At 34.4% G+C, this 27,284-nt stretch overlaps 1 protein-coding gene across 1 annotated transcript; it reads right to left on the bottom strand.

Moving 5' to 3' along the window:
• Window positions 1–458: 458 nt before the first annotated feature.
• lzts2b (leucine zipper, putative tumor suppressor 2b) lies at window positions 459–21,278 on the bottom strand. The gene is made up of 5 exons (XM_051124387.1): window positions 21,164–21,278; window positions 4,497–4,937; window positions 3,834–4,367; window positions 2,601–2,870; window positions 459–2,384 (listed from the first exon to the last, which is right to left on the bottom strand). The coding sequence occupies exons 2-5, from the start codon at window positions 4,908–4,910 to the stop codon at window positions 1,740–1,742; spliced, it is 1,863 nt and encodes a 620-aa protein (XP_050980344.1). The 5' UTR covers window positions 4,911–4,937; window positions 21,164–21,278; the 3' UTR covers window positions 459–1,739.
• Window positions 21,279–27,284: the final 6,006 nt, after the last annotated feature.

Raw genomic sequence — 27,284 nt, 5'->3', positions numbered from 1 at the left:
CGATCTCACCACACACCATCTCAAATACTGTTTTCGTCGTTCTGAAATGCCTGATCTTACGACAGCGTTTTAGTACCACATTAAAAAAAGTCAATTTTGAAATTGTAACTCTATTTTAAAAATATTACAACTTTAATCTTACAATGCTACAACTTTGTTCTCAAAATATTACGACTTTAAACTTGTATTTCAACAACTTTACTCTTGTATTTCTATGACTTTGTTCTGGTAATTTTGACTTTATTCTCAAAATATTACATCTTTAATTACAAAATGCTATGACCCCTCTTGTAACTTAAATTACTATTTTCAAAATACATCAAATTTAATCTCACAATACTTCAATCTCATATTTCAGCGACTTTATTCTCTTTATGATTTCTTTCTGGTAATTTTGACTTTATTCTCAAAATATTATGACTTTAATCTTACAATGCTACAACTTTATTCTCGTAATATTTATTTTACTTTTTTTTTTTTTTTACGTGGCACTAAAACACTGTCATATGAGTCAAGTCTCATAATGATTTGGTATAATTCTCCTAGAACTGTCCCAAACATTAAGTATCCGAATGCAACACAACATGACAGTGTTTATTGCATTTCGGTCTGATGTGCGAGTCATTTATGTAGGAAAAAAGAGCCACAGCTTCCCTGCTTGCGGCAACTTTTTAGTATTTTAATAGTGACTACCCTAGTGAAAAATAAGTATACTAAAATGTATTTAAAATACATTTATTTTAGCCAAGTATACTACAAATACATTTACATATGTACTTAATAAAAAAATACCCTGAAATTGTACTTTTAGTACACTGGTATATTTAAAGTCTTCTAAATTGGAACAACTAATTTTGTACTTTTAAGTACATTTAATGCATTTTACGTTCAATGCATTAATTGTGCAGAAGTAGTGCTGAAGTCCAAATAAAGATATACTTAAGTATATTTGATTGTGCTAAAGTGGAACTATTTCAAGTATACTTTAAATACACTTCAAATATTTTGCATTTAAAGACAGATATTATTTAAAGATCATACAATCCTCATCAGTGACATTAAAATACATTTTAGGCTTAATATTAAGAAATGTGCATTGTGCACAAGTAGCACTAAAAATAAATTAACTTTTTTAGAATTTTTATATCAGTAAGTCTCAAGTAAAATGTCAGTAAATATGTTAATACTTGAATTATACATAGTATAAAATAAATGCATTTTAAATTATTTTTACTAGGGTATTTGCACCAAAAAAAAAAAAAAAAAAAAAAAAGTTTTGCGCAATATTTCCCAGGTTAATTCGCAACTTTGGATGGAAACGTAGCTAATGACACAAAAGTGCACTTCTGTGAGTTTACAGACGAACTGTGTCACATGTGTCTGAAATAATTAATGACATGTCAATTTAATGAAGTTGCACCAATTATTGGGGCACATAAATCATGTAACGTACTTCGAAACGGCACTGAACGCTGTGCCGTCTGCAGTAGATTGAGGCCGTTTACAGAGAACGTGCTTTTCCACTATTACATTGTTTTTGTGTAAACACGTGCTAGTGACCGTTGCATGCAGGTCTCCCGTCGTTCACAGCGTTTTAAAAACGCCCACATCTCACCTCTTTCAAAGCAAAAACACGTCGTTTGTGAACGGCCCCCGACTCTGTTTAGAGAACAGCACTTAGTTGCATTTTATGCAGAGCACATTCTGAAATGAGCGCGGCAGTAGACGATTACTTTATTTCAGATCTCGGTAGCAGCGATGTCGTCAAACGTGACTTCGTTTCCGCTGCTGTCGTCGTCCTGGTCTCTGGACTCCAGCTCGAGGCTGAGCTGACGGAGCGATCGCTCCAGATCTCGGTTCCTTTTGTACATCTGCACGTAGTTCTGCTGCAGCTGTTTCTGATATCGAATCACTTTATCTTTCTCCTCCTCCCAGCTCTTTCTCTCGCTCTCGAACGCAGACGCCTGATCGGACGAGCGCTGGCGTTCGTAAGCGAGCTCCGCCTTCAGCCGGTCCGTCTGCTGCTTGTGCGCTTTCAGCTCCTCGCTCTCGCCGGCCAGCCGCTGGTCGTCGGCGGTCGTGGCGCTCAGGTGCTCGCGCAGGTGAGACGACTCGTCTTCCAGACGGCTCATTTTCTCCCTGAGCAGCTCGTTTTCGCTCTTGCGCCGCTGCAGTTCGTTCTCGCAGACCTCGAGCTCCAGCGTCCGTGTGCGTGAGGCCGTGTGCGCCTCCTGGAGCTGACCCTGACACGTCTGCAGCTCCGCACGAACCTCCCGCAGCTGCCCGCGCAGCGTCACCAGCTCTCCGACGCGCTGAGCCAGATCGGCCTGCAGGTCCTTCAGCTGCTGCTTCAGCAGGGAGATCTCACCTGACTTCTGACACACCTGAGAGAAACACAACCAGTTGAGAAACCAAAAAATCAACAAACATTTTGACTCCCTAAGTCACTATGCCAATCACACTGAACACATTTGTTCACTCTGTATTGGAATCTCACTTAATATGGCTCAATATCCTGTGACGTCCACTAAGGGCGCTTACGGTCGAATGGGACACATCCCTAGTCTGAGTGCCCTCCACGAATTTCTTTGACTGCTCACCTCCCACTTGGTCTCCTCCAGTCTGGGCCCCAGCTGCGTGTGCTCTCGTTCGTAGGAGGCGCAGCGCTCCTCGAGCCTCTGGCGCTCCTGCAGGAGCTGCGTCATGTCCTCCTGCTGCTTCTTCTTCTCCTGCTGCAGCTGAAACACCTGGAGCTGCAGGAGCTGCTGTTCACGCTGCGCTTTATGAGACGCCTTCTGCATTTTAGCCGCACACGTCTGTCTGAACTCCTCTATCTCCAGCTCCGTGCGCTTCTGACGCTCCTCGTACACCTGCACCGACACGCACAGAAAATTTATAATCTGCTAAAGATTACTAGTGATTCTAATGATAACTATAGCAATAACTAAATTCTCATTTAACCGTACACTCAATAACGTTCCATTTATTGTAATAGTTTGTTGTTGTTGTTGTTGTTGTTGTCGTTTTTTGTTTAAACATAGGATTTAAGTACAATCCAATGAAGTGTTAGGAATGTAAAATCAATGATACAATTTTTGTACAGTTATTTTATTTTATTTACTTTTTTCATTTTTTTTCACATTTTTTAATAATGATTTTTGTCACTTATGTATTTCTTTATAAATAGATAGATAGATACTTGATATTTTGTGTCATCAAAAAAATGTGAAGAATATATAATTTTTAAAAAAAGTAATTGTTTATTGTAATATATAGTAAATATATTTAATAATTAAATAGTAAAAAAAATGCAATAAACAAATTATATATATATATATGTGTATAATATATGTGTGTGTGTGTGTATGTATGTATATATATATATGTATATGTGTGTATGTTATTGTTTATTGTAATATCTGTTAAATATATGTAATAATTTTTTTACTTTTTTTTTATAAGTTCATTTGCAAAAACAGAATTTTTTAAAATGTTCAGTAATCATGTTTTTATTATGTTATCATGTTTTTATTCTGTTAGGTAACTTTATTTATTTTTTTATTTTTACTTAATCAAAATAATCCAACTGCAGTTTGACTGAGATTAATTGGAATGCACAATAAAAAAACATGATTGCTAAAAATTGCTAAAAACTGAGTTATCTGTTTTTGCAAATGAACTCTTCATATATACTCTATACGCTTCACTAATAAATAAATTTATTCAAATAAATTTATTCAAGATAAAACTACTTCATTTCTTGACAAGTCCTCCTAATACAGATTATTTCCTGGTTTTCTTCTTAGTCTAGATAAAAACCATCTCTCACACACCTGACAGATGGCCGCCTCATTCTCGTCCAGGTTTTCCCTGAGCTGCTGAAGCTCCAGCTCTCGTTCCCTCAGTTTGTCCTCCAGGTCTCTGACGATGGCCTCGTAGGCCTCGATGGGCGGCGGGGACGGCATGTCGGACAGCAACGGCCCGCGGCCGCCCAGAGATCCCGTGCTCTTGCTGGACGAGGAGCGGCCGCTGTCGGAGTTCGAGTGTCCGTGATGTTTGCCCGCCTCGCTTTGGCTCTGGTTGTACACGGGCCCGTTATACGCCGGCAGGTTGGTTAAAGAGTTGCGTGCCGTGTCCGTCATGGTAAACGACTGGCTGAACAAAGCGTTGCGAGCGCCGCTGTAAGAACTGCGCCGTTCCGTCGACACGGGCGTGATGTCGTCATCTTCCGGAGAAAACATGCTGAGGTTTCCTTGGCTTCCCGACAGACCGGCGCCGAGCCGCGGAGACAGATACTGCACGCCGTTACGGCTCTTAGGGACCACGGGTTTGAAGGCAGTGGGTCTGATTATGGCCTGCTGAACATTCTGAGACAAACAAACATCACAAATCATGAGAAAACTCATGCAAACACATCGTCATCAGTTGGTGAGCTTGTGCTTTGTCAAAGATCAGAGAGGGGAATGGGATTATTTATTAATCCCTAATGTACTCACTCTTTCTAACTGTCCAGACACCGGAACCAGTTTCGGAGGTCCATCCAAACCAGTCGAACCCACATCCAGATGATTATCATTCCAGTCTCTTATCAAGTCCTCATGTGAATATGAGCGAGTACCAAATCCTTTCGATCTGCCAACGATGCCTCTTCTCTTGCTGGACGGAGTCCTACTTCCCACCTGGACGTCTTGTGAGGTTTCGGACAGCAGGCGTCCGGAGCCCGGTGTGCCTTTGCGGAATTTAGTGCTGACTTCTATGTTTGCGCGGTCAGGATACGTGATGTGACCCGGCATCATGCTGCTGACGGCACCCATCGCTCCCATCAGAGGAGGTGAGGTCGGATGGAGACGTGGGTCCAGGCCTGGTCCCGGATGGTCAATAGACGCGGGGAGAGACTGGACCAGCGCCATGACCGATGACACACGAGATCAGAAAACCTGCATGGAGGAAAGAGACGAGGGTTACTGGAGATGCCATTAACATCAAATGGAGTTGGAGTGTTGTGTAGACCATCATTGAAAACATTGTTCATGTAGTCGAGTGCACTTGTGCTCAGCATAGGAGACTAATCTAGATTAGAGAAATTAATCCCAGTTTGATCTGCCTTGACAGTTTCAAACAACACAATGACTAAAGTCGATTAAATAACCGTTCAGAACATCTGCGTGTTTTCTTTACTTTAACCAGAATGTGGAAGAAACAGCAGTCACAGCCCATTATCATTGTTTTGTTGTGTTTTTTTCCTTTTTCATGCTTTTTAACGGACAGGACAGTAGAGATGGACAGGAAAGCACTGTGGTGGAGAGTTGGGAATGGGATTGGGAGAAAACCACGAGTCGGGAATCGAACTTATTGTTTTAATGGGACTTGAACTTGTTGTAAATGTGAAAATATAGCAGAAGTAACAACGACATTCAAAAACAATGGACTTGTGACAAACCTCCTGAAATAATCAGGTCTTCACTGTAAGTTTTCATTTAGTGATGAGCGGATTTTTGCTAGAAAAAGAGCAGGAGAAACACCATTAAAGTGTCTCCGGCAAAAGCTGCGGAAAGAGTGACAGCCTGCAGAAGTGACATGGATGGTGGTTGTCACCACTAGAATTACCTACTGTAGCCAAAGCACAAGAAACTCATTTAACTTCCAAGGCCCATATTTACAAAATATAGACTTCTGGGAATCCATACTCATTGACCATTCTCAAGAGACCGTGTCAATCATTTCGGATCCAAAAGCATCCAAAATGTTGTGGTGTTGCTAGAGGAGGAGTACAGTGAGAAGTGCCTGGAGTACTTGGAGTTCTGGAGGACATGTTACATACCAGCTCTTCTATAGGGATGTATGAGTGCTGAAGGTGTGAGGAAGTTGTGCTTTATCAATGCTGTCATGAATTCACACACCACTGTGTGATTTAATACAAAAAACTGAAACTGAAGATGCTACCCTCTCCTCATCCTACATTGTTGTACATTTTTTCAGCATGACAATGAAGATAATCATTCTCCCAAGGTGAAAATCCTTCAGTGGACATGTCTTTACACTCTTGAGCAGCTGTGGGGGATTCTGTAGAGACGCTGAGCAACAATAAAGACCAGGGCATTTAAGGAGGTCAATTTTGCCATCTTTTCATGAATTATATTAGTGATCATTAAGAAAATACATCTTTTATGTTTATTCAGAGGGGGTGTACTCATCTGTGCTGTACATTGTATTTCAGAGCTGCGCAATTAATGCGAAGTTCCATCATGAAACTTTAGATGGCGCTGGCCGATAGGTCATCATTCACACGGTGCAGCCGATTGGTAGCCTTTGCATCAGCATCCAATGAGCTTGTTGATCAACATACTCGCTAGTTATTGCAAAGCACTTTAGAAACCCTCCACCCTCTGCTTCTGTACGTATTAGCAGTTGTGAGTGTCTATTCCACCAAGACTAAACACATTAATGTTGTCATGCTAAACTCTCTAAGAGTTGTCATGACAGAAATGACTGTTTTTAAACAGGTTAAACAAGTTTCAGACAAAGGAAGACGGGCATATCCACCCGAAACTCAAGTCATTAGTTTAGTCATTAGTCCATTTTAGTCTGAGCCAGCTGGGCTACAATTCCTTTTGATGAATCTCAAATTAGACATTTACCTTTAACCAACAACCAATATGTTATGCATTATTAGTTGTGGTTTACACTAAATCTAATAAAATCAGAATATTTCTGTGAAGCTGTTTTGAAATGATTTGTATTATATAAAGCACTACAGAAATAAATGTGACTTGACTAATGATGCGACTGAGTTCATTTACTATGTTACTGTTACTAGATGAAGTACAAAAAGTCACGTTTTTTAAAAGTTTAAATGATTTTTCTTGGAACATTCCATTGTATGATTTTGCAATTATGAGAGTGTTACTTTGAAATGTTTCAAAAGTTGTAACTTTCAAACTCAAAGTTTCAAAAGTTGTTTCAAATGTTGTAACATTTAACAATGTTAGCTGAATGTCCAACTGAAACATTTCAGGTAATTTTGTTTTTGATGTTCTAATCAGACCTGTCCTGGTCAAGCATTAATATGGAGCTCTGACTAATGAACCATTCATAACAAGACCAGGAACATGACCCAAATTTCCCGTCAGCTTCCCATCAGGTCACCGTAACCTTCATAAACAGCTGAAAACAGAAGAACTAAACTAACTACACTCACAAACAAAGACATTTACTACAACGGCTCCTATTTAAGTGTGAAAAATGAATCTGTGTCTTCCTCTTCTGCTCTAGTTTGTGTCCTATGAATAACTGCTTGTTCCTCAGTTGTAAGTCACTTCTCATAAATGAATAAATGCAAATGTATCTAACATCCGACCGCAGGCAAAGATGCCTCACTTGGTTATTTAACGTTCAGTGTTCTGTCGTCAGATCCGTATATTAACGGGAAACCCAACGGCGCTGCTTTGACCAAATGCATCATACAGCTGTACTCATGATCACTGATCTGAATCACTTCCTGAATGACATTAAATACACAGCGATCACAGAACTAAACATCATGCTGCAGGACGGTGTCGTTTTCATTGTTCTGAGACACTGAAACCTCTGTGTGCAGCAGACCGGCGTGACTCCAGTGAAAAAGCCTTTCAGCGTCTGCTGCCTCCTACTTCCTTCTGACAAATCTGACATTTTATTCAAGACAATGAGATTAAACAGAACAATGTTCAGTCACATGGCATCAAAACAGACTCATTTACTTCCGTAATTCCAGTTGTAGTTGTTTCTTTCCAGAATTACATGGAAGTTAATCAAATTACAAAAGTTAAATGAGTTGTGAATGATGACTCATGTTGACCTGAGACTTGCTTTTAAGATGTTTCTCATGATAAATATATCCAGTCATTTCATGAGTCTTCCTTAGAGCTCAATCTCATTGTCTTAAACTGCTCAGATTTGCATGTCTGCAATCAAAACTCTCAGATCTCAATACCTCAGCCAACAAATTTAAGTTATAAAAACATTGTGGGAACCATTGTTTTGAAATGTTTCTAAAACATTGAAACAACCAGTTTTCTTTTCATGATTAGAAAGTTATTTAACCCTCTGGGCCTCTTCAGTCATTTTTGACCAAAAACAAATTTATATTTTGAAATTTTCAATGAAATGAGATGACACTTTGTGACTTTTGTTGCATTAGCACCAAAAAATCATGGACATGATTGGGATATGTTTAAGAGTCACAAAAAAAGAAAGTCACACCTGGCTCCTTCGTGGTCAAAAATGACCAACATCGGAAATGAATGGGAAATACAAAAAAATCTGAAAACGCAGAAATTCTTTTGGGGGTATCAACTACAGATCAGCTGCTGTAAGGAAAAAAAGTGCACAGCAATCAAGAGGTGACACTCTAGAATATCAAGATATACACACACACACACATAGAAATGAACTGATAAAAATGCAACAGAGCAAATTTTGAGAATATGTGAGATGGGGAGAGCAATTATTTTTTTTTTGTAAAATAATTACAGTTTATCTGTAAATACTTACAATTATATTTATTTGTTTATTTTGATTTTTTTTTTTTAACTCTTTTTCTTCAATTTACTGTTTGATAATTGTTTTTGCTCTTATTTTTGCAGATATGTTCCTGATATATGAGTAACAGCATTGCTTCCCGTGTCTTCCCATTTCTGACAAAATTTTAATGTTTGATTGTAATCATAACGCAACCTGATATTTATCTAACAAAAAATATCCAAACCTTGGCAAAAAGTAGCCTTGTAGAATCTCTAAATGTATATCTGAAAGCAAAACCTAATAAAATGTCAAAAAAAAAAACAATGGTATATGTTTTAGCTTACATGACGTTACACATTTTATTTTTTAATAACACCAAATGGCACAATTCTCACTTAAAAAAAAAGGATTTTAAATGCGTTCACTCTGTTTGTGAAATGTTGCATTTTATTGAAAAATAAAAAATAATAATAATAATGATATAAATAAATATATATTAATTCTAATAGAAAAAAAATAGCTCATTAAAATGTTATAAATATTGCATATTGTCATAAAATCCCCTCAAAATTCTAAATAATTATCAAAAAATATTATTGAACTAAAATATTTTACAGTGATTTTCCTGCAAAAAAAAAACAAAAGTTATATTTCAAGGCTTCGGTCACTTTTGAGGCCCAGAGGGTTAAAGGTTAAATAAATGTTTTTTTAGAATGTTCACTTACAAATAACAAGGGCATTTTGAGAACATCGTTCTAAGAACATTTTGTCCACTTTATGAGAACAAGTGCAAATAACATCAAGAACGTTGTCTCTCAACATGATGACAACAGATTAAGTGTTAATAAAGTTAGAAGAAAGTTCCATGCACGTTTTGTCCTAACATTCATAAAAATGTTATGTGAGAATGTTCTCAAACATTTCTAATCAGATGATCTGAGCGGCTCCACACTGATTTTATATCTCTAAACTCTTACTGTACAACAGCTGTTGACTCATTCATATCTGTCAATACTTCATTTATTCTCTGAGCGAAGCACATTTCTATAGGGATAAACTGGTTACACACACACACACACACACACACACACGGTTGTATTAGTCACATACCTGATGTTAAATCCTGCATGTCGTTGTGTTGTGTGTCACTGATACTGATGCAGCTGAGCGTCAGTCAGTCGCTTCACTTCCACTAGCTGAAGTACTTTAGTCTCGCTCTGTCTCGTGTGTGTGTGTGTGTGTGTGTGTGTGTGTGTTTGAGTGTGTTCGTCCCTGAGGGAAACTCATTTCTCTTCACGTGTAAAATGTAGCTCAGTCTCCATCCCAGAGAGCTCGGCGCTCGTTCTCAAACCCCTCCTAGCGCTCATGATCTTCCTGTCTCTGTCTCTGCCTCCTTCCCCGTCCTTCAGTTTCTTCCTTTTCTCTGTTACATCAGTACTGATGAAGTGTTATGGGAATATTCCACTATACAAACAACACTAGACTATACAAAACTTTTAAACACCACATGACTCATGTGCAGTTTCATCTCGTTTTGGCCACAAACACACTGTAATGTTTCAGTGTTTCTCAACCAGGGGACCAATGTCCACTAGAGGGCCTCAAAATGACCTCAAATGGTTAAACACAGGACAAAACCAAGCTCAAAAATAAGTTAAACCTCAAGATATTAAGGTATTTCCTCCTTTATTTTTTTTTCTACAGCAGGAAAAGTCATGGAAATTAACTGAATCTTAAAACACCATGAGCATTTTTCTAATGGATATACATGGATAACAATTTTTTTTTTAAACAAATAATCAGTATTTAATCAATAAATTATAATAAATATTTAATAAATAAATTATATATATTTTTTACAATTAATAAATGCAATTAAATATTTATTTACAATTAAAATACAATTTATATTCAGTAATATCTACTGAATATTGCATTGACACTGACATTTAAATAATGACTTCTTTTGTCCAGCTGTTTTAAAGCTGAAATTGAATTTGCTGATGAATATTAAGTTATTTTTCTGTTTGTCTTTTTTTTTGTAATGCTGTTTTGAAATGATCTGTATTACACAAAAGCATTACAGAAATAAATATGACTTGACTAATGATGTGACTGAGTACATTTCTTATGTTAGCAGATGAAGTACAAAAAGAAAAGTCCAGTTTGTAAAATGTTTTAGAAACATTTTTTCTTGTTTACAGGAACATTGTATCATTTTGCTATTATGAGAAGTTACTTTTAAAAGTTTCAAAAGCTGTATCAGATGTTGCAACATTTAAAAATGTGACTTGAATTTCCAACTGAAAAACAGAAAAACAACAGGAAGTCATGGAAATTAATGCAGAAATCATGGGCCAAAGCATAAAAGATTTTATCAGTTGGAAAATGTAAGTTTTTAATTTTTATATAATATACACATAATTTAATTTTTATATAATGATTGTCACCCATTTAGTTAACTTTTTTAGCAAATTAACTATTTTTTTTAACAAATTAAATTTTTTTATTGTATTTTTTTAAATTTTTTAATTATTTTTATTTTTTTTAATTATTTTTAAATTTTAAATAATGATTATTGTCTACAGCAGCTTTAAAGTTTCAGGTTTTTTTCAGTTTTTTTAATATTTAAACATTTTTTCTTGTTTACAGGAACATTCCATTGTATCATTTTGCAATTATGAGAGTGTTACTTTTTAAATGTTTCAAAAGTTGTAACTTTTGAACTCAAAGTTTCAAAAATTGTTTCAAATGTAACATTTAAAAATGTTAGTTGAATGTCCAACTGAAACATTTCAGAAAAAAAATATTCCATGAATAAAAGCTCTCTGAACAAATGTTCCATTAACATTGGTAAAAGAACTCTGGGAACCTATTTAGAACATTCTAAGAACATTCCCTGTTACCTGGCAATTTAATCCTGTTCACCTGTGATCAGATCACCTGAGACGGATGTTAATAGCAGGTGTAAACGGGACCCTCATCTGCTTCATCTGCTTCAGTTTTTAGACGAGCTGCTACTAATTTTACGTCTTGTAAAGTATTCTGGGCCACAGGTCTGTGTGATCAAACCTCTGGGACATAACGAGCATCACAAATAGCTCAACGTGGAAAATCTTAGATCGCTGAGATCTCCAAACACAGATCATCAGTTCATGGCGGGAAATTCACCAACAGATTTCTAGATGAACACACTGTATGTGAACAAACCCTAAGAAACAGGTCAGACGAACCCAAAACAAGCCAATTATGACAATTAGTGCACTATAGTGTGCATATCATTTGCATTCAAATCAGTATGAGCGATACTAACAGTGACGCCTGAGAAAATACTGATTGTAAACACCCGCAATGACAGTGACGAATGCAAACACAGATGAAACACAATCATCTCTCTTCACACACACTTCCACAGAAACTTTTGAATGAGTGTGCTGCGCTGGTATATATAGGCTAGTGTAAGTAGGCTACAGCGTGCCGTGTGTGTCTCTCTCAGGTCCTGTAAATGGGTCACGCTGGACACAGTTAAATTGGTTCTACAGGCAGAGCGAAGCGAAGAGGTCCAAGTTCCAGAGAAGAGAACAGAACAACACGAGACGACAGAATATAATCAGGATCAGCTCCAAAACACACACGCATGCACACACACACACACACCTTCAGTCAACACTGGTCCACACACACACACTCTCTGTCTGCTTCCTCTTCATGCATATGATACACCCGCACATATTGTTTCATTAGAATATGCTTTGACTTAAAGCAAATACACAATCGTGTCATCCGCCCATAACCCTCTGCCCAAGCTCAAACAGAGCATGTGAGATTTGAGTCTCAGTTGCAGAAAAGAAGATATTTCAAAAAATGTTTTTTTGTTCATATAGTGTCCGATACTTAGATAGGAGAAAGTTATGCAGATTTGCAACAACGTGTAGGTGGACAATTCCTTTGAACTTGAGTTTATAATGTTACTAATCATCCCATCAGTCCTCGGGTTATCGGATTCAGTAGGACGTTAAATCCTGCAGGAGCTGCCGTTATATAAGCGACGATGGGCGACGCTGGGATCTGCTGCGAGGAGATGAAACGCTGCTCCTACGTTTGATCAGCCACCATATTTATGATCAGATTTCACAGAATGAGGCCATTTAAAATATGTTCTGATACAAGCACAAAATATTCTGGGTCAAGGGCTGATGTCTCGAGAAAGAGACTCCATTATGACTAAACTCACACTCAAATACTATTTTAGTCTTTCTACTTCCAAATTTCAAATTTAATTTGATGTCAACTTGCAGTTTTGTTGTGATTTATTTGTGAAATTCACTTGCAATTTCTTTGCACTTTACTTTAATTTCTACAACTGAATATGGTACTTGCAACACCAAAGTTATGGGTTTGATTCCCAGGGAATGCATGAACTGATCAAATGTATAGTTTGGATGCAATGCAAGTCACTTTCAATAAAAGCATCTGCCAAATGCATTAATGTAAGTCATGCATTTCAGTTGTATAAAGGGAAAAAAATATAGTTTTAATGCAATGTAAGTTGCTTTGAATAAAAGCATCCGCTAAATGCATTAATGCAAGTCATGCATTTCAATTGCATAAAGGGAAAAAAATACAGTTTAATGCAATGTATGTTGTTTTGGAGAAAAGCATCTGCCAAATGCATTAATATAAGTCATGCATTTTATTTGCATAAAGGAAAAAAACAGTTTTAATGCAATGCAAGTCACTTTGAATAAAAGCATCTGTCAAATGCATTAATGCAAGTCATGCATTTCAATTGCACAAAGGGAAAAAAATAGTTTAAATGCAATGTAAGTTGCTTTGGAGAAAAGCATCTGCTACATGCATTAATGAAATGCATTTCTAAGCAAAAATGGTGACAGAAATAGTGTTTTCTTTTACAACATACTCCAATAATCTTTATCGAGTGAACTGATTTTTATCAATACCATTGATTAGTGCATGCAGTTCTAACTCATTAAGGAGACTTTTATTTTTTTTGCTTAACAGGCTTCAGTTTTGAATGAATCGTGAATAGATGAATCAATTATCTGAATCGGTGCTCTGAATCCTCTGACTCTCCTGCTCTTCTGTTCGGCCTGCATTCATCACGGCCCAGTTTGAGTGCTTGTGTTCCTGTGCTGGGACACGAGGACAGCGATCCGGACAGCTGCGGGTCGCCTACCGGTGCCCGGCCGTGCCAAGCGTTCACTGGGAACACTGCCTACAACAGACCTACTTTAGCTGACCAAAAAAACAGAAGTCACTGACAATTAACCCATGAAGAATCCACTCCTGCATGCTCTTCCTGTCACTTTCCTCTGAAATGATTATGATGATTATGCTGTTGTTTATTCTGTGGAACACAACAGGAGAATGAGCAAAAAAAAAATATGAAAGCTCCATAAAATGCACAATATCATAATAATCGTCCATAAGACTGTGCATGAGTCATCTGATGTTCAAAATGCTTCTGAAAACATTAATCATTTTTTGGAGAGAATTGAAAAATTATTAACAAAAGGATGCTAAAATTAAATTTAGTAAAAGCTTATGTTAAAGTGTTCTCAATGGATGGTGCTAAAAATATAGTATTTTTAGTTATTAATTAAACAAAGCATTGTTTAACTTTAAAATAGACTTTAAATATAGTGCATGAGCCATGCTGACACACTTTCATGACGCTTTGTAGATTTCTTCTGCTTTTTCATCATTGTTTTCACTGTATGTACAGATGATGTTTGCTGAACATCTCCTTTAATGTTCCACTTACAAAACAACAGCACACAGACTGAACGCAGAAATGAAGGGGAGTAAACAATCAATCACAATGTCTGACTGAATTTCTGTATCTCGTACACAGCGTTTATATGAACGGTTGGCTTCTCCTTTTGTCTAAGTTGATATCTGATGAGAATCAATCACAAAAGAGACTTTTAACCCACACAAAAGACTCCCTCCGCTCCGATGACGGCTCTATAAATAGAGCGCGTATTAATAGCGTTTACAGAGAACTATGGGTTACGGGAAGCCACACCTGATTCATGTGCATTTCAGATAGAATCCAATTATATTAATAGATTACAAAACAAACTCGATAAAAGCAGCGTAGACGTGCACACACAAAGCCTTTCAAGAACACGTCTGAAAACAAAGCCTATTTTAGGATCATTAACATCTTTTGCACAGTAAAAATATTTTGGTTTATATTATTTTTATGACACGTCACCTAATTTAATAATGTCTGTAATAAAAAAAATTAATTAAATTTAATAAATTAAAAAATAAATTAAATAAAAACATTTCTCTTTTTTAGTTTAACATGTAAACTAAGGTTTTTTATTATTAATATAAAAACTAAAACTGAAATACAACTGAATAATTGATTTAGACATTTAAAAAAAAATAATAAATAAAAATAAATAATATTTTTTTATTTTAATAATAATAAATAAAAATGACAAACACAACAAATTTAGGCTTAACTAAAATTAAAATGAAAACAGAAAAATTAAACAAAATTAAATATTAATTTCATAGCTAATTTTTTTACTGTCATTTTCTCATGCAGAACAGTTTATTTTTGTCTTGTTTCTGTTTATTTTTCTTTCTTACTCACACTCAGATTCTTCTGAGAAACCTTGAGACGCTCCCAGAGGAGCAACGACAAGAACATCCACAACAAGTGGCTGCACAGGAAATGATGTCATCAAACTTTAATCAGAGCATGAGTGTGTGTGTGTGTGTGTGTGTGTGTGTGTGTGTGAGAGAGAGAGAGAGAGAGGGAGAGAGTTTGTTTATAGACTGGAAGAACAGCGGATGTGGGTTTGACCATCATGAGCTTCACCCACACTGATCAACTCCACCGTCAGCACTGGAAAGGCCTGAAACCAGAGCTCCGACTCCAACAGCAGCTGCTGCAAACCTTCCCTGCTTAATGGCCATTACATATACACTTATATAAAAACAGAGGCCCACGGTGAAATGTAATACTTATTCAATTCTCCGAGCCTAGAAACAAGCATCAACAAGCACTAATATGCTGATGAGTGAGGCTCATGAGTTTGTGTGCTAGAATTACCTGCATGGTAAGGAAACGCTCTCAGATTTGCTCAGGGAAGCTGATCTGTTCAAACACCTGAGCGACAGGTAGAGCCACAATCCAGATTTCACATTACAGACAAAGACTCTCACAAACACCGTTAACAGTCTGAATGACTAAGTAAATCTCCATTATGACATCCACAACTGAAAATATGATGTTATTTACTAAACCAGGGATTCCCAGACTTTCTTTGTCATCTGAACCCGTTTGAGCGAAAATATTTTCTTGAAGTCACCTTGAGATTTTGTTAATATTTCAATCATTTAACTCATGATTTTTTGATGGCAGTTAATTTATTCATTTTATTTATTTTATAGATTTTGTTTATTTTAAATGTTTTTATTTAATTTTATAGACTTTCCTTAAACACTACTGAAGGAGGATGAGCAATTAATTTTTTTTTTCTTTAAAAAAAATCAAATGTAGATACATCTTATATTTTTGTAATCTTTTTCTTTTCTTTTCTTTTTTTTGCATCTGAATCCATTTGAGCTAAAATATTTGTTTGAAGTCTCCTTGAGATTTAAGTAAATAATTCAATAATTTAGCAACATATTCACATTTTCACAACTTTTTGATGACAATTAATGGTCATATGACACACCAGAAAAATATTTACAAATTATCCAATTTGTATTTGGATTGGTTTTAGGTTAATTTTTTATTTTACATTTATTTATTTATTTACTGATTTATTTATTTATTTTATTTTATTGACTTTAAACACTTTTGAAGGAGAATAAACACTTCATAAATACACTTCAAAAATCTTTACTTTTTTTTTTAGTAAGTGTTTGTTTGGATTAATTTTAGGTTCAATTTTGATTTTATTTTATTTGTTTATTTTTTTTATTTATTTAAATATATTTATTTATCTATCTACTGATTTATTTATTTATTTATTAACACTTCAAAAATATTTACTAAAAGTAAAGTATTTATTTGGATTGTTTTAAGGATCATTTTTTATTTTAAATGTATTTATTAATTTATTTGTTTGTTTATTTAAATGTATTTATTAATTTATTTGTTTGTTTATTTAAATGTATTTATTTAATTGTCTATCTAATGATTTATTTATTTATTTATTTATTTATTAACACTTCAAAAATATTTACTAAAAGTAAAGTATTTATTTGGATTGTTTTAAGGATCATTTTTTATTTTAAATGTATTTATTTGTTTGTTTATTTAAATGTATTTATTTAATTGTCTATCTACTGATTTATTTATTTATTTATTCATTTTATTGACTTTAAACACTATTGAAGAATAAACACTTTATGATGCCTTTTTTTTTTTCACTATTCACTTCACATCATCCATTTCAATGTTTTTCATTCAAATGTTTTGTTTGTAAAGAAATTCAAAAGTAAATATTTTATATTTTTGTAATCATGTTGGTTGATGGCCACATGATGTGCAACTAAACAAACTGTTTAATAGCTTTACATTTTTTATGATTTTTTTAATTTACATATTTTTTTTGTATAACTCCCAAACCTCCTACAGTTCCCTCACAAACCTTAGTTTGGGAACTAAATAAATGCAACTGAGGTCCACATTCTTCCGTCTAATCTTAATTAATGGTCAACAGACTGACAACTAGTTGTCCAGTTAGGTTCCAATCAAACAGCACGCAAAAACATAGTCGTAAAACTGGACTGAGAGTGTATTTGGCTGTGGTGTGAACGATCCAAACTCTCTTCAGAATCTCTTCAGTCGGAAACAGAAGGTCTTGAGTGAGATCATCCAGATCTCTCGGATTATAACGGTTTTCTGCATCCTAGGCCAGCTGTGATTTGATATCAGCGCTTTAATAAACAGCCAGTAATAAACACAGAGACCTTCATCCACTAACGCCACTGTCAGCTCATGTCTCCAGCTCAGTGTGTCAATGAATATGAAACAACTTCGTCTAATCAAACAGACTTCATTAAGGATCAAACCTCATTCAGCGACGTGTCCCAGTGAAACGCAGCCGATTGGAGGTCACTGGGTCACCGCAGGGATCCACATACAGTAAATGTGTGACTGAACTCCTGTCACGTTTCAGCACGTCGACTGTTTAAACTCACACGTGCGTGTCGCTGCATTTGTGTCGCATCAAAGCTACATAATCAATCATTTATTTCCAAAATAATAACTGGATGCCATTCACGTGCCATGAAGTCACACAGCAGCACATGACAAGTTTATCATGGAATAATGTCTGCAGGTTCATTTACTGCTTTTATTTTTAAACAGCAGGCAGTGTACACTACACCCTATGCACTAAGTAGTAAGCTACAGTATATTCCTCACAAAATCACACGCATGTGCTCTGAACTTGTATAAACTAACACTCACACCTTTATTTGAATATTAAGCGATAGTTTTTCCTAGTTCCTGTATTTCAGGACTGTTTTCTATGAGATAAATAATAGTAAAAAATATATTTTTATTGCTTTTTATCTTAATTTCATTTTAAAATGTATTTATTTTATTTAAACTTTTTATCTCACACTTTATTTTTCACTATTTTGACTTTTTCTGAGTCTTATTTTTAACTTAAGTCATTTTTTTTTCCTGTAACAAGACAAAAATAAATAAGGAAATTGCAATTTTCTTGCAATTGCAACTTCTTCATAATTGCATTTTTTTTTTCTTGCAATTCTGCATTTATATCTTGGAATTCTTCTAAAAAATGTACTTTTAAACACTTAACAATAAATCATAAAATTGTGAGATAAAACATCGCAATTACACTTTTAAAAACATTTTTATCCTGTAACATTAGTGTAGACAAGCTTCAATACTTGCCGAATATCATTCTCAAATCGCTGGAGAATTTTCTTCGGTTTTTCCAGCAGGAATTCTGCTGTTACCCATTAAGTTAAAATATTGTTTGCTTAACGATGAAGCATACCATCGATTAACAAGCTCACAGCTCACATCTTTAAGCATTTTAATTCCCCTATGGAGAAAATTAGATTTTAATTTTCTAAACCTGACTGTTACTCTCTTCATCTTGATTGCAGCTGCTCAAATAATGCAGGAAATTCGCAATTTATAATCTGCCATCTTTGCTCATGGGAGCACAAAGCAATTTGAGCCAAACCACATGAGCTGTGAGTGTAAAAAGTCACTGATGAAACTGCATGAAAATGATCTCACTGACTGGATGATGACAGGAGCGTGACGTGAAACCAGCAGAACGGGTAAAATATACATTTCACACAGTACAACTCACACATGCTTTCTGTCAATGGACAAAGATGCTCTTTAAGATTACATAGTATACTTACAACATCTACCAGCAGAGGCTTACTACTGGACCGAACTAACCAGCCAGACCTTGACCAGTTAAGATAAACTTCCTGTTTCAATGGGAAATGTCAACATGGGAAAGAAACTTGTGCAACTATTTTATAGGCACATAAAAGACCTTTAGCCTGATCTGATATATATATATAAACAGAGAGAAACACATAACAAAGACTTTTAATGTCTCTTCTGCTCACCAAGCCTGCATTTATTTGATCCAAAGTACAACAAAAGCACAAATTTTGTAAAATATTTTTATTTTTTAAAATAACTGCTTTCTATATGAATATATTTTAAACTGTAATTTATTTCTGTGATCAAAGCTGAATTTTCAGCATCATTACTCCAGTCTTCAGTGTCACATGATCTTTCAAAAATCATTCTAATATGCTGATTTGCTGCGTTTATTTGATCAAAAATACAGGGAACATTTTGAAATATTATTCTAATTTAAAATACATCTTCTCTATGTGAATATCTATAAAAATGTAATTTATTTCTGTGATCAAACCTGAATTTTCAGCATCATTACTCGTCTTCAGTGTCACGTGATCCTTCAGAAATCATTCTAATATGCTGATTTGCTGCGTTTATTTGATCAAAAATACAGTAAAAATATTAATATATTATTCTAATTTAAAATAACTCTTTTCTATTTGATTATCTGATAAAATGTAATTTATTTCTGTGATGTGCAGCTGAATTTTCAGCATCATTACTCCAGTCTTCAGTGTCACATGATCATTCAGAAATCATTCTAATATACTGATTTGCTGCGTTTATTTGATCAAAAATACAGTAAAAATATTAATATATTATTCTAATTTAAAATAACTCTTTTCTATTTGATTATCTGACAAAATGTAATTTATTTCTGTGATCAAACCTGAATTTTCAGCATCATTACTCGTCTTCAGTGTCACATGATCTTTCAGAAATCATTCTAATATACTGATTTGCTGCGTTTATTTGATAAAAAATACAGTAAAAATATTAATATATTATTCTAATTTAAAATAACTCTTTTCTATTTGATTATCTGACAAAATGTAAATTATTTCTGTGATGTTCAGCTGAATTTTCAGCATCATTACTCCAGTCTTTAGTGTCACATGATCCTTCAGAAATCATTCTAATATGCTGATTTGCTGCTCAACAAACATTTATGATTATTATTATCAATATTTGAAACAGTTGAGTACATTTTCTCAGTATTCTTTGATAGAAAGATCCAAAGATCAGCGTTTATCTGAAATAAAACGCTTTTGTAACATCATACACTATACCATTCAAAAGCTTCAAGTCAGTATGATATTTTTTTGGGGAAAGAAATGATAGAAATTAATACTTTTATTTAGCAAGGATGCTTTAAATTGATCAAAAGTGATGATAAAGACATTTATGATGTTACAAAAGACAACTGCTATTCTTCTAAACGTTCTATTCATCAAAGAAACTGAAAAAATGCTACTCGGCTGATTTCAATGTAAATAAATGTTTGTTGAGCAGCAAATCAGAATATTAGAATGACTTCTGAAGGATCATGTGACTGGAGTAATGATGATAAAAAATCAGCTTTGAAATCACAAAAATAAATTACATTTTAAACTATATTCAAATGGAAACAGTTGTCTTAAATAGTAAAAATATTTCACAATTTTATCAAAATAAACGCAGGCTTGGTGAGCAGAAGAGACTTCTTTAAAAAAAAACATTAAAACACCTATTATTAAAATTAAAGAAAAAATGTTCTTTAATGTTTTTAAACTGTTATTTGTGTATCAAGGTGAAAACCCTCGGATCTGGAGCATCTGATCAGCAAGGGGTTAAACGAAACAGTTAATGTCAACAGTGGTTAGTTAAATGCTAAACTAGTAGAGGGAAGTTTGTGCTGTTTATTGTAAACAGTCGGTTATCACAGGATTGACATAAGAAGACCTTTAAACCTCATGATAATCACCGATAAACGACACAAATGATGACGAATGACTGAAAGAAGAACACTTAGTCATGTACTCGTCAGAATAACCTTTCTGTCTCGTAAACCGATCAAGTTTAAAGTCAAACTCAGCATTCGCGCTTCAAAACAAACTGAGGAAAAACCCGCTTCAGTGTCAATAAGAGCCGCTGTCACAGTTCATAACTCCTCTCATCGCTATCAAACACGATCATAAAGTGCACCAATCTCTATTTCACCTGTCTGTCAGATCACTGTACAGAAGAATCACCTGTACTCACCATACTGTGGTGTTTATTACTGTCCAGGTTTAATATCGCGGACTTTCTGCGCTCGTTCAGCTCTGCCTGAAGTTCCCAACGCTCTCAAGCCCCTCCCCCATCATCCACTAACCCTCCACTGTCCGAAACTGTAGCCTCATGAATATTAATTACATCATGCGGCGGACGTTAAGCGGGCTTCACTGATTGGCTAAAAGTCTGACGCTGGTGGACGGGCGCGGTTTGGTGACTGGACGCGTCAGGACATTTATGAAAACGTCAGCGCGACGTAATTAATATTCATAAGATGTACCTACGCAATAGTAGGATTTGTATTTTTTTCGGTTCAGTGTGTGAAAAGAGGAAATTTTTGTCATTTAGCACAGACATACTGCTACATGTTGTTCATTACTACATAGAGAGCTAAAGTAAATAAGTCTGATTTGCTGATTGTTTGATATTGATAATTATGTTCCTGTAGTTATTTTCAGTTAGTGTACAGAACACAAATATAACATCTTTGTTTATATCTAACATTGTGACTGCAAAAAGACTGTAATATGTATGTATGTATGTATGTATGTATTTATTTATTTATTTACTTTTATAAATTGTTTTTAAGGATTTTAATGGTTGGAATGACATGTATTGGAAGATTCAGAAATGTACATTTCCTACAGAAATTCAGGACTGTTTTTTTTTTTTTTTTTTTTTTTTACAGGTTTTATTTTTTATTTATTTATTTTTTTTTACATATTTTATTCATTTTTTTTAAAATATTATTTATTTTATTTAATTTTGTTTTTTATTTTACATATTTTATTCTTTTTTTTATTTTATTTTGTTATTTTATTTTATAACTTATTTTTAAGGATTTTTTTAAAATATTATTTATTTTATTTAATTTTGTTTTTTATTTTACATATTTTATTCTTTTTTTATTTTATTTTGTTATTTTATTTTATAACTTATTTTTAAGGATTTTAATAATTGGAATGACGATTCAAAAATTTACATTTCGTACTGAAATTCAGGACTTTCCAAGGCCTTTTTTACTTACATTTTTTATTTGATTTTTACAGGTTTTATTATTATTATTTTTATAATTTAATTTTTTACATATTTTATTTTTTTACATTTTTTTTTAAATATTTTATTGTATTTATTTTATTTTATTTTTAAGGATTTTAATGGTTGGAATGAAAGCAATGGAAGATTCAGAAATTTACATTTTGTACAGAAATTCAGGACTTTCCCAGGGCTTTTTTTACTTTTTTTTTTTTTTTTTTTTTTTTTTTTACAGGTTTTATGTATTTATATATTTCATTTTTATTTTGTTTTATTTTATTTTATTTTATTTTGAAGGATTTTAATGGTTGGAATGACATGCAGTGGAAGATTCTGAAATTTACATTCCCTATAGAAATTCAGGACTTTCCCAGGCCTTTTTTACTTAAATGTAAATCTTTTTTCCAGGTTTCTCACGGTCATAGAAAACCTGGAAAAAAGATTTACATGTAAGCCATTCAGCAGACGTTCTGATCCTGAGGGATATACAGAAAGTTCTTTGGTTTCCTGAGCGAAACTGCCATGGATTAATCTAATTGCGGTTGAATCATGTAAAACGCACTGAGAAATCCCGTCCAACCCATCAGTCAAACCCTAAACATTTACTCAAGCTCTTTTCTACCTGTTCTCTCACATCTGATATCAGACCATCCCTTCATGCACAGGAAATGAGTGTCTGTGTTATTTATGAGCAGAGCCTATCATATGCTACAAACACTCGAAAAACTGGTCTAACAAGAACTTTGAGCAGAAAGCCAGCAGATTCCAGACGTGCCTGGCCTCTTTCGAGCAGCATGCCGTCTTCTAGAAGCCTCAGGACTTTCTGGTTCTTGGAGCAGACCTCTGCGAGAAACTGGGCCAGGAAGGTCTCGTACATGTACAAACGATCTGCTTTTCCCTTGTTGAAGTGCTGGTGATCTGAGAGGACGCACGAACTCAGAGCAGAGACAGAAGCGAGACCGGTTCAGTGTCTTGAGTTTCGGTCTTGTGGTTGGTAAACAGCACGGGTTAACAGACTGTGAGAGATCAGACAATGGAATGTTCTGGAATGTGCAGGAATGTCCTGACGTGGGCAACCAGAGCTATTGTTCATTGTTGTTCCCACCGCAATTGGTCTCCCACCGTTCCAACGGACATCAGCTAGTGTTTATCAGCTATCAGCAGACTGTGAATACAGTGTGAGGTGTATTGTTAAATTATACAAATATGACATATATGTTGTTGTGTGGGGTCTGTTATGCTTGTATCCATAGAAAGTTCTAAGAAATATGATACGTTTCGTATTATATCAAGCAACATTATTAGAATGTTCACTCCATGTTATTAGAATTATTAGAATATTCATTAGCATTTAATAATGTTACATTAGTATGTTTCCTGAAACATTTTAGTTGGAAGTTTTTTTTTTTGTAAAATGTTACTATTTGTTTCAGAACATTCAAATGTAACATTCTCATAATGTTTGCAAAATTATCAAATGGAAAAAAACGTAACATTGTAACATTTCTGTAAAAAAAAAGTAACTTTTTTTAAAAAACTGAAACTGCTTGACAAGCATGTTATTTTTTTCTGTCTTGACGTATTTCTTATTAAACAGGAAGTGCATGTTGTTTTAATACACATGTATCTACACTAAAAAATATCTGGTGTTGGATTTACTTTGAAACGATTTTTTTTTTTTCAGATTTTAGTAGTAAATTTAACAAATATTTACAAGGAAACTGCAACACTTTTAATTAAATGTGAGAATTTTGAGTAGAAAGACTAAAATTGTATTTTATTGTAGAATGTACTCCAGTGATCTTCTCTAACTAAAAATAATTTTTGCTTTAGAGTATATAGTAAAAGTTTATTTATTTAGTCAACTAAAAAAGATAAGTACGCATGCATAGAGTTAATAAATATTAATTAAAGCCAAAATAAATAAATAAATATACTAAAATGTATTTAAAATACATTTTTTAATGCTAAGTACACTACAAATACATTTACATAATATGTACTGAATAAAAATACCCTGCAATTATACGTATACTAAACTGGTATATTTAATGTCTGCTAAACTGGATCAACTAATTTTGTACTTACTGCACTTTAATTGTGTGAAAGTAGTGCTGAAGTCCAGCTAAAGATATACTTAAGTATGTCTGACTGTGCTAAAATGGAATGATTGCATGTATACTTTAGGTACACTTTAAATATTTTGCATTTAAAGACCGATATTATTTAATCCTCATCAATAGTGACATTAAAACATATTTTAGGCTTAATATTAAGAAATGTGCATTGTGCACAAGTACTCCAAATTCAGTTTAATTACAATTTTTATATCAGTATGTCTTGAGCGATATGTCAGTAAATATGTCAATAAACTTGAACTATACTTAGTATAAAATAAATGCATTTTAAATCTATTACTTTTTTACTAGGGTAAATAGTTTAAATCATTAATATTCACATCTTTTCCAGTTTAGAGTCCATTTGCATATGAAAAAGCGTTCTCTTTTTTTAAAATCCAGTGTGTGTATGTTAATATCTGACCTAAAAACAGTCCAAACATGTGTGTGTGTGTGTGTGTGTGTGTGTGTGTGTGTGTGCACCTAGTATTTATCACGTTATGGGGACCAAATGTCCCCACAAAGATAGTAATACCAGTAAATTTTGACCTTGTGGGGACATTTGTGAGGTCCCCATGAGGAAACAGGCTTATAAATCATGCAGAATGAGTTTATTTGAGAAAGTAAAAGTGTGCACAGTCTCCTGTGAGGGCTAGGTTTAGGTGTAGGGCGATAGAAAACAGGGTTTGTACAGTATAAAAACCATTACGCCTATGGAATGTCCCCATAAAGCATGGAAACACAATGTGTGTGTGTGTATGACAGAGCGGTGTGCAGGAAGCACACAGGTATGTTTGAGGCGAATCTTTTAAACCCTGGGTTTGTGTCATTTGTCTCATTGCAGCTCATGAATGAAGCTCCTTTGTGCATGTTTGTCTAGAAAGAAAACAAAAGCCTGCACCTAAAACGGAGGAAACAGTGCTGGTTAGTTTTAGCAAATGACTTGATGTTTCACGTGCAGTGCTGGATTTGTTAGACTCACCTGGGATGATTTGCATTTTAGTGTGCAACAGCCATCACAGTCAAATCAGAAGCTGAGGGAGGTTACTTTGATTTATTTCAATCATGTTCCAGTGTGCAATCCAGGAATATTAACATAAATGAGTGTTTTCTGTCATTTAGTCACATGCAAATACCTTTTGGGCTTTTAAACAGCAATGCAAGTTTAATATCTGCGCGCTGGTTCCACGTCTGCGTCTTCACATTCCATCTACATCAGGTTTCAGCTGATTGCAGTGAGTTCAGGCTCAGAATTGCCTCCAGATTTGACCACAGACGTCTGCATGAACTGCAGCTCCACTCGGAAACTATGAGAACAATGTCAGAGTCAGATCGCAGAAAATACACTGTTTTAGTCTTGGTTGCTTGAGGCCCAGTCAAGGAGATGATGATTATGATGACGTGACTTTAGGTGATGCATAATAGTGTGAATGTTTTATAGACAATGCATATTCCTGAAGAGTAAAGTGACTAGTTTTCGAACCTGAATCTGTTTGTGAAGGACATCATCTCTCTTCAGTACAGCGCTGGTTCTGTTTCAGGTCACGAAGGTCCTGCTGTGACACAGAACTGGGTTCAGTCCGGGTTTACAGCAAGCTGTGTTTAAAGAAACTCATCAGAAGGCAAACTGTCACTCATAAGTGATGTGGAACATTGTGTCCTACTGGCCTCTGGCAGGAAAAACTGCAGCTTCTGTCCTAGAACATGCACTGATCCAATCTAGCTTTAGTGTGAATGCGCTGCCAGAAGGCTCTGTCAAATGCATAAAGGCGAATGTAAAACATGGTCCTGACTTATTCTTATGGGATGTGCTTACACATGTTCATCACAAAGTTCTCGTGACTTTAGATGAGTTGGACTATACAGCAGACGGGTCATATGAACTATTTTAATGATACTTTTATAGTTCTATTTTTAGCTGGACAGTCAAAGTCCTTTCATCTTTATTATATGGAAAATTTCAGGTGTTTTCTGCATCATTTCTTTTTTTTTTTTTCATGATTTGGAAGGACAGAGTTAGTAAATTAGTAAATGTTATAAATTGGATTAATAAAGTGTATTTGAACATTTATTTCCTACAGTCAGTAGGAAAGTAGGTGTTCAGTAACACATTTTTGGTTTTTTAGTCTGTACAGCCATCTAGTGGTCACCATTAAAACTCATATGTTCATTTGTCTACATTTTATTTTCACACTATCAATGTGTTTTGTGTCACTGTTAATGTTGTTGTTGTCATATAATAATAATAATAATAATAATAATAATAATAATAAAATTATTTACAATAATGCTGGCAGATTTCAGTTAACATTCACTTAACATTCAGTGCTTTTTGTTTTTAGTTTGTTATAAAGAATATATATATATATATATTATATATATATATATATATATATATATATATATATATATATATATATATATATATATATAGCATAGTACACATTTAATTTTTGCAAATAAAAATATTACAAAGTACCAGGGGGATTGAAGATAGTATCATAGTATTTAAAACATGTCACAGACTTTTTATTTTTTAATAGTCTTATTGACTATCAAACTTGACTTAAATAACAAATAAGTAAGTCAGCATCTTTTTCTAACTATTATAAAAACACCATACAGCATCAATATCTGAGAATCTTGATATTAAAGATTTGGTATGTAGAATAATAAATGGTATGTAGAATTTTTAAGTGTATTTAAAAAATCCCTTTAGAAGACATTTTATTTTGTTTTTGGAAAATAGTACTAATATGTTTATGCAGCTGAACAACTTCTAAAATTAATTTGGGGTTTGTCACAGACACTTCTGACAAGCTGACGCAATGTTACAGGAATAGCTTTATTAAACTGAATTAACTGAACTGAATTCCCTGAACTGTACATGAAGGAGGTGCATAATGGGTTTGCTGGTGTGGAAATGACGTAGATCTCTCTGTTGTGTCGTCATCAGC

The sequence above is a fragment of the Labeo rohita genome, chromosome 12 (assembly GCF_022985175.1).
Source record: "Labeo rohita strain BAU-BD-2019 chromosome 12, IGBB_LRoh.1.0, whole genome shotgun sequence".
Classification (NCBI taxonomy): Eukaryota; Metazoa; Chordata; class Actinopteri; order Cypriniformes; family Cyprinidae; genus Labeo; species Labeo rohita.
Note: the sequence above shows the minus strand (reverse complement) of the source record. Positions and strands in the feature narration are given on the sequence as shown.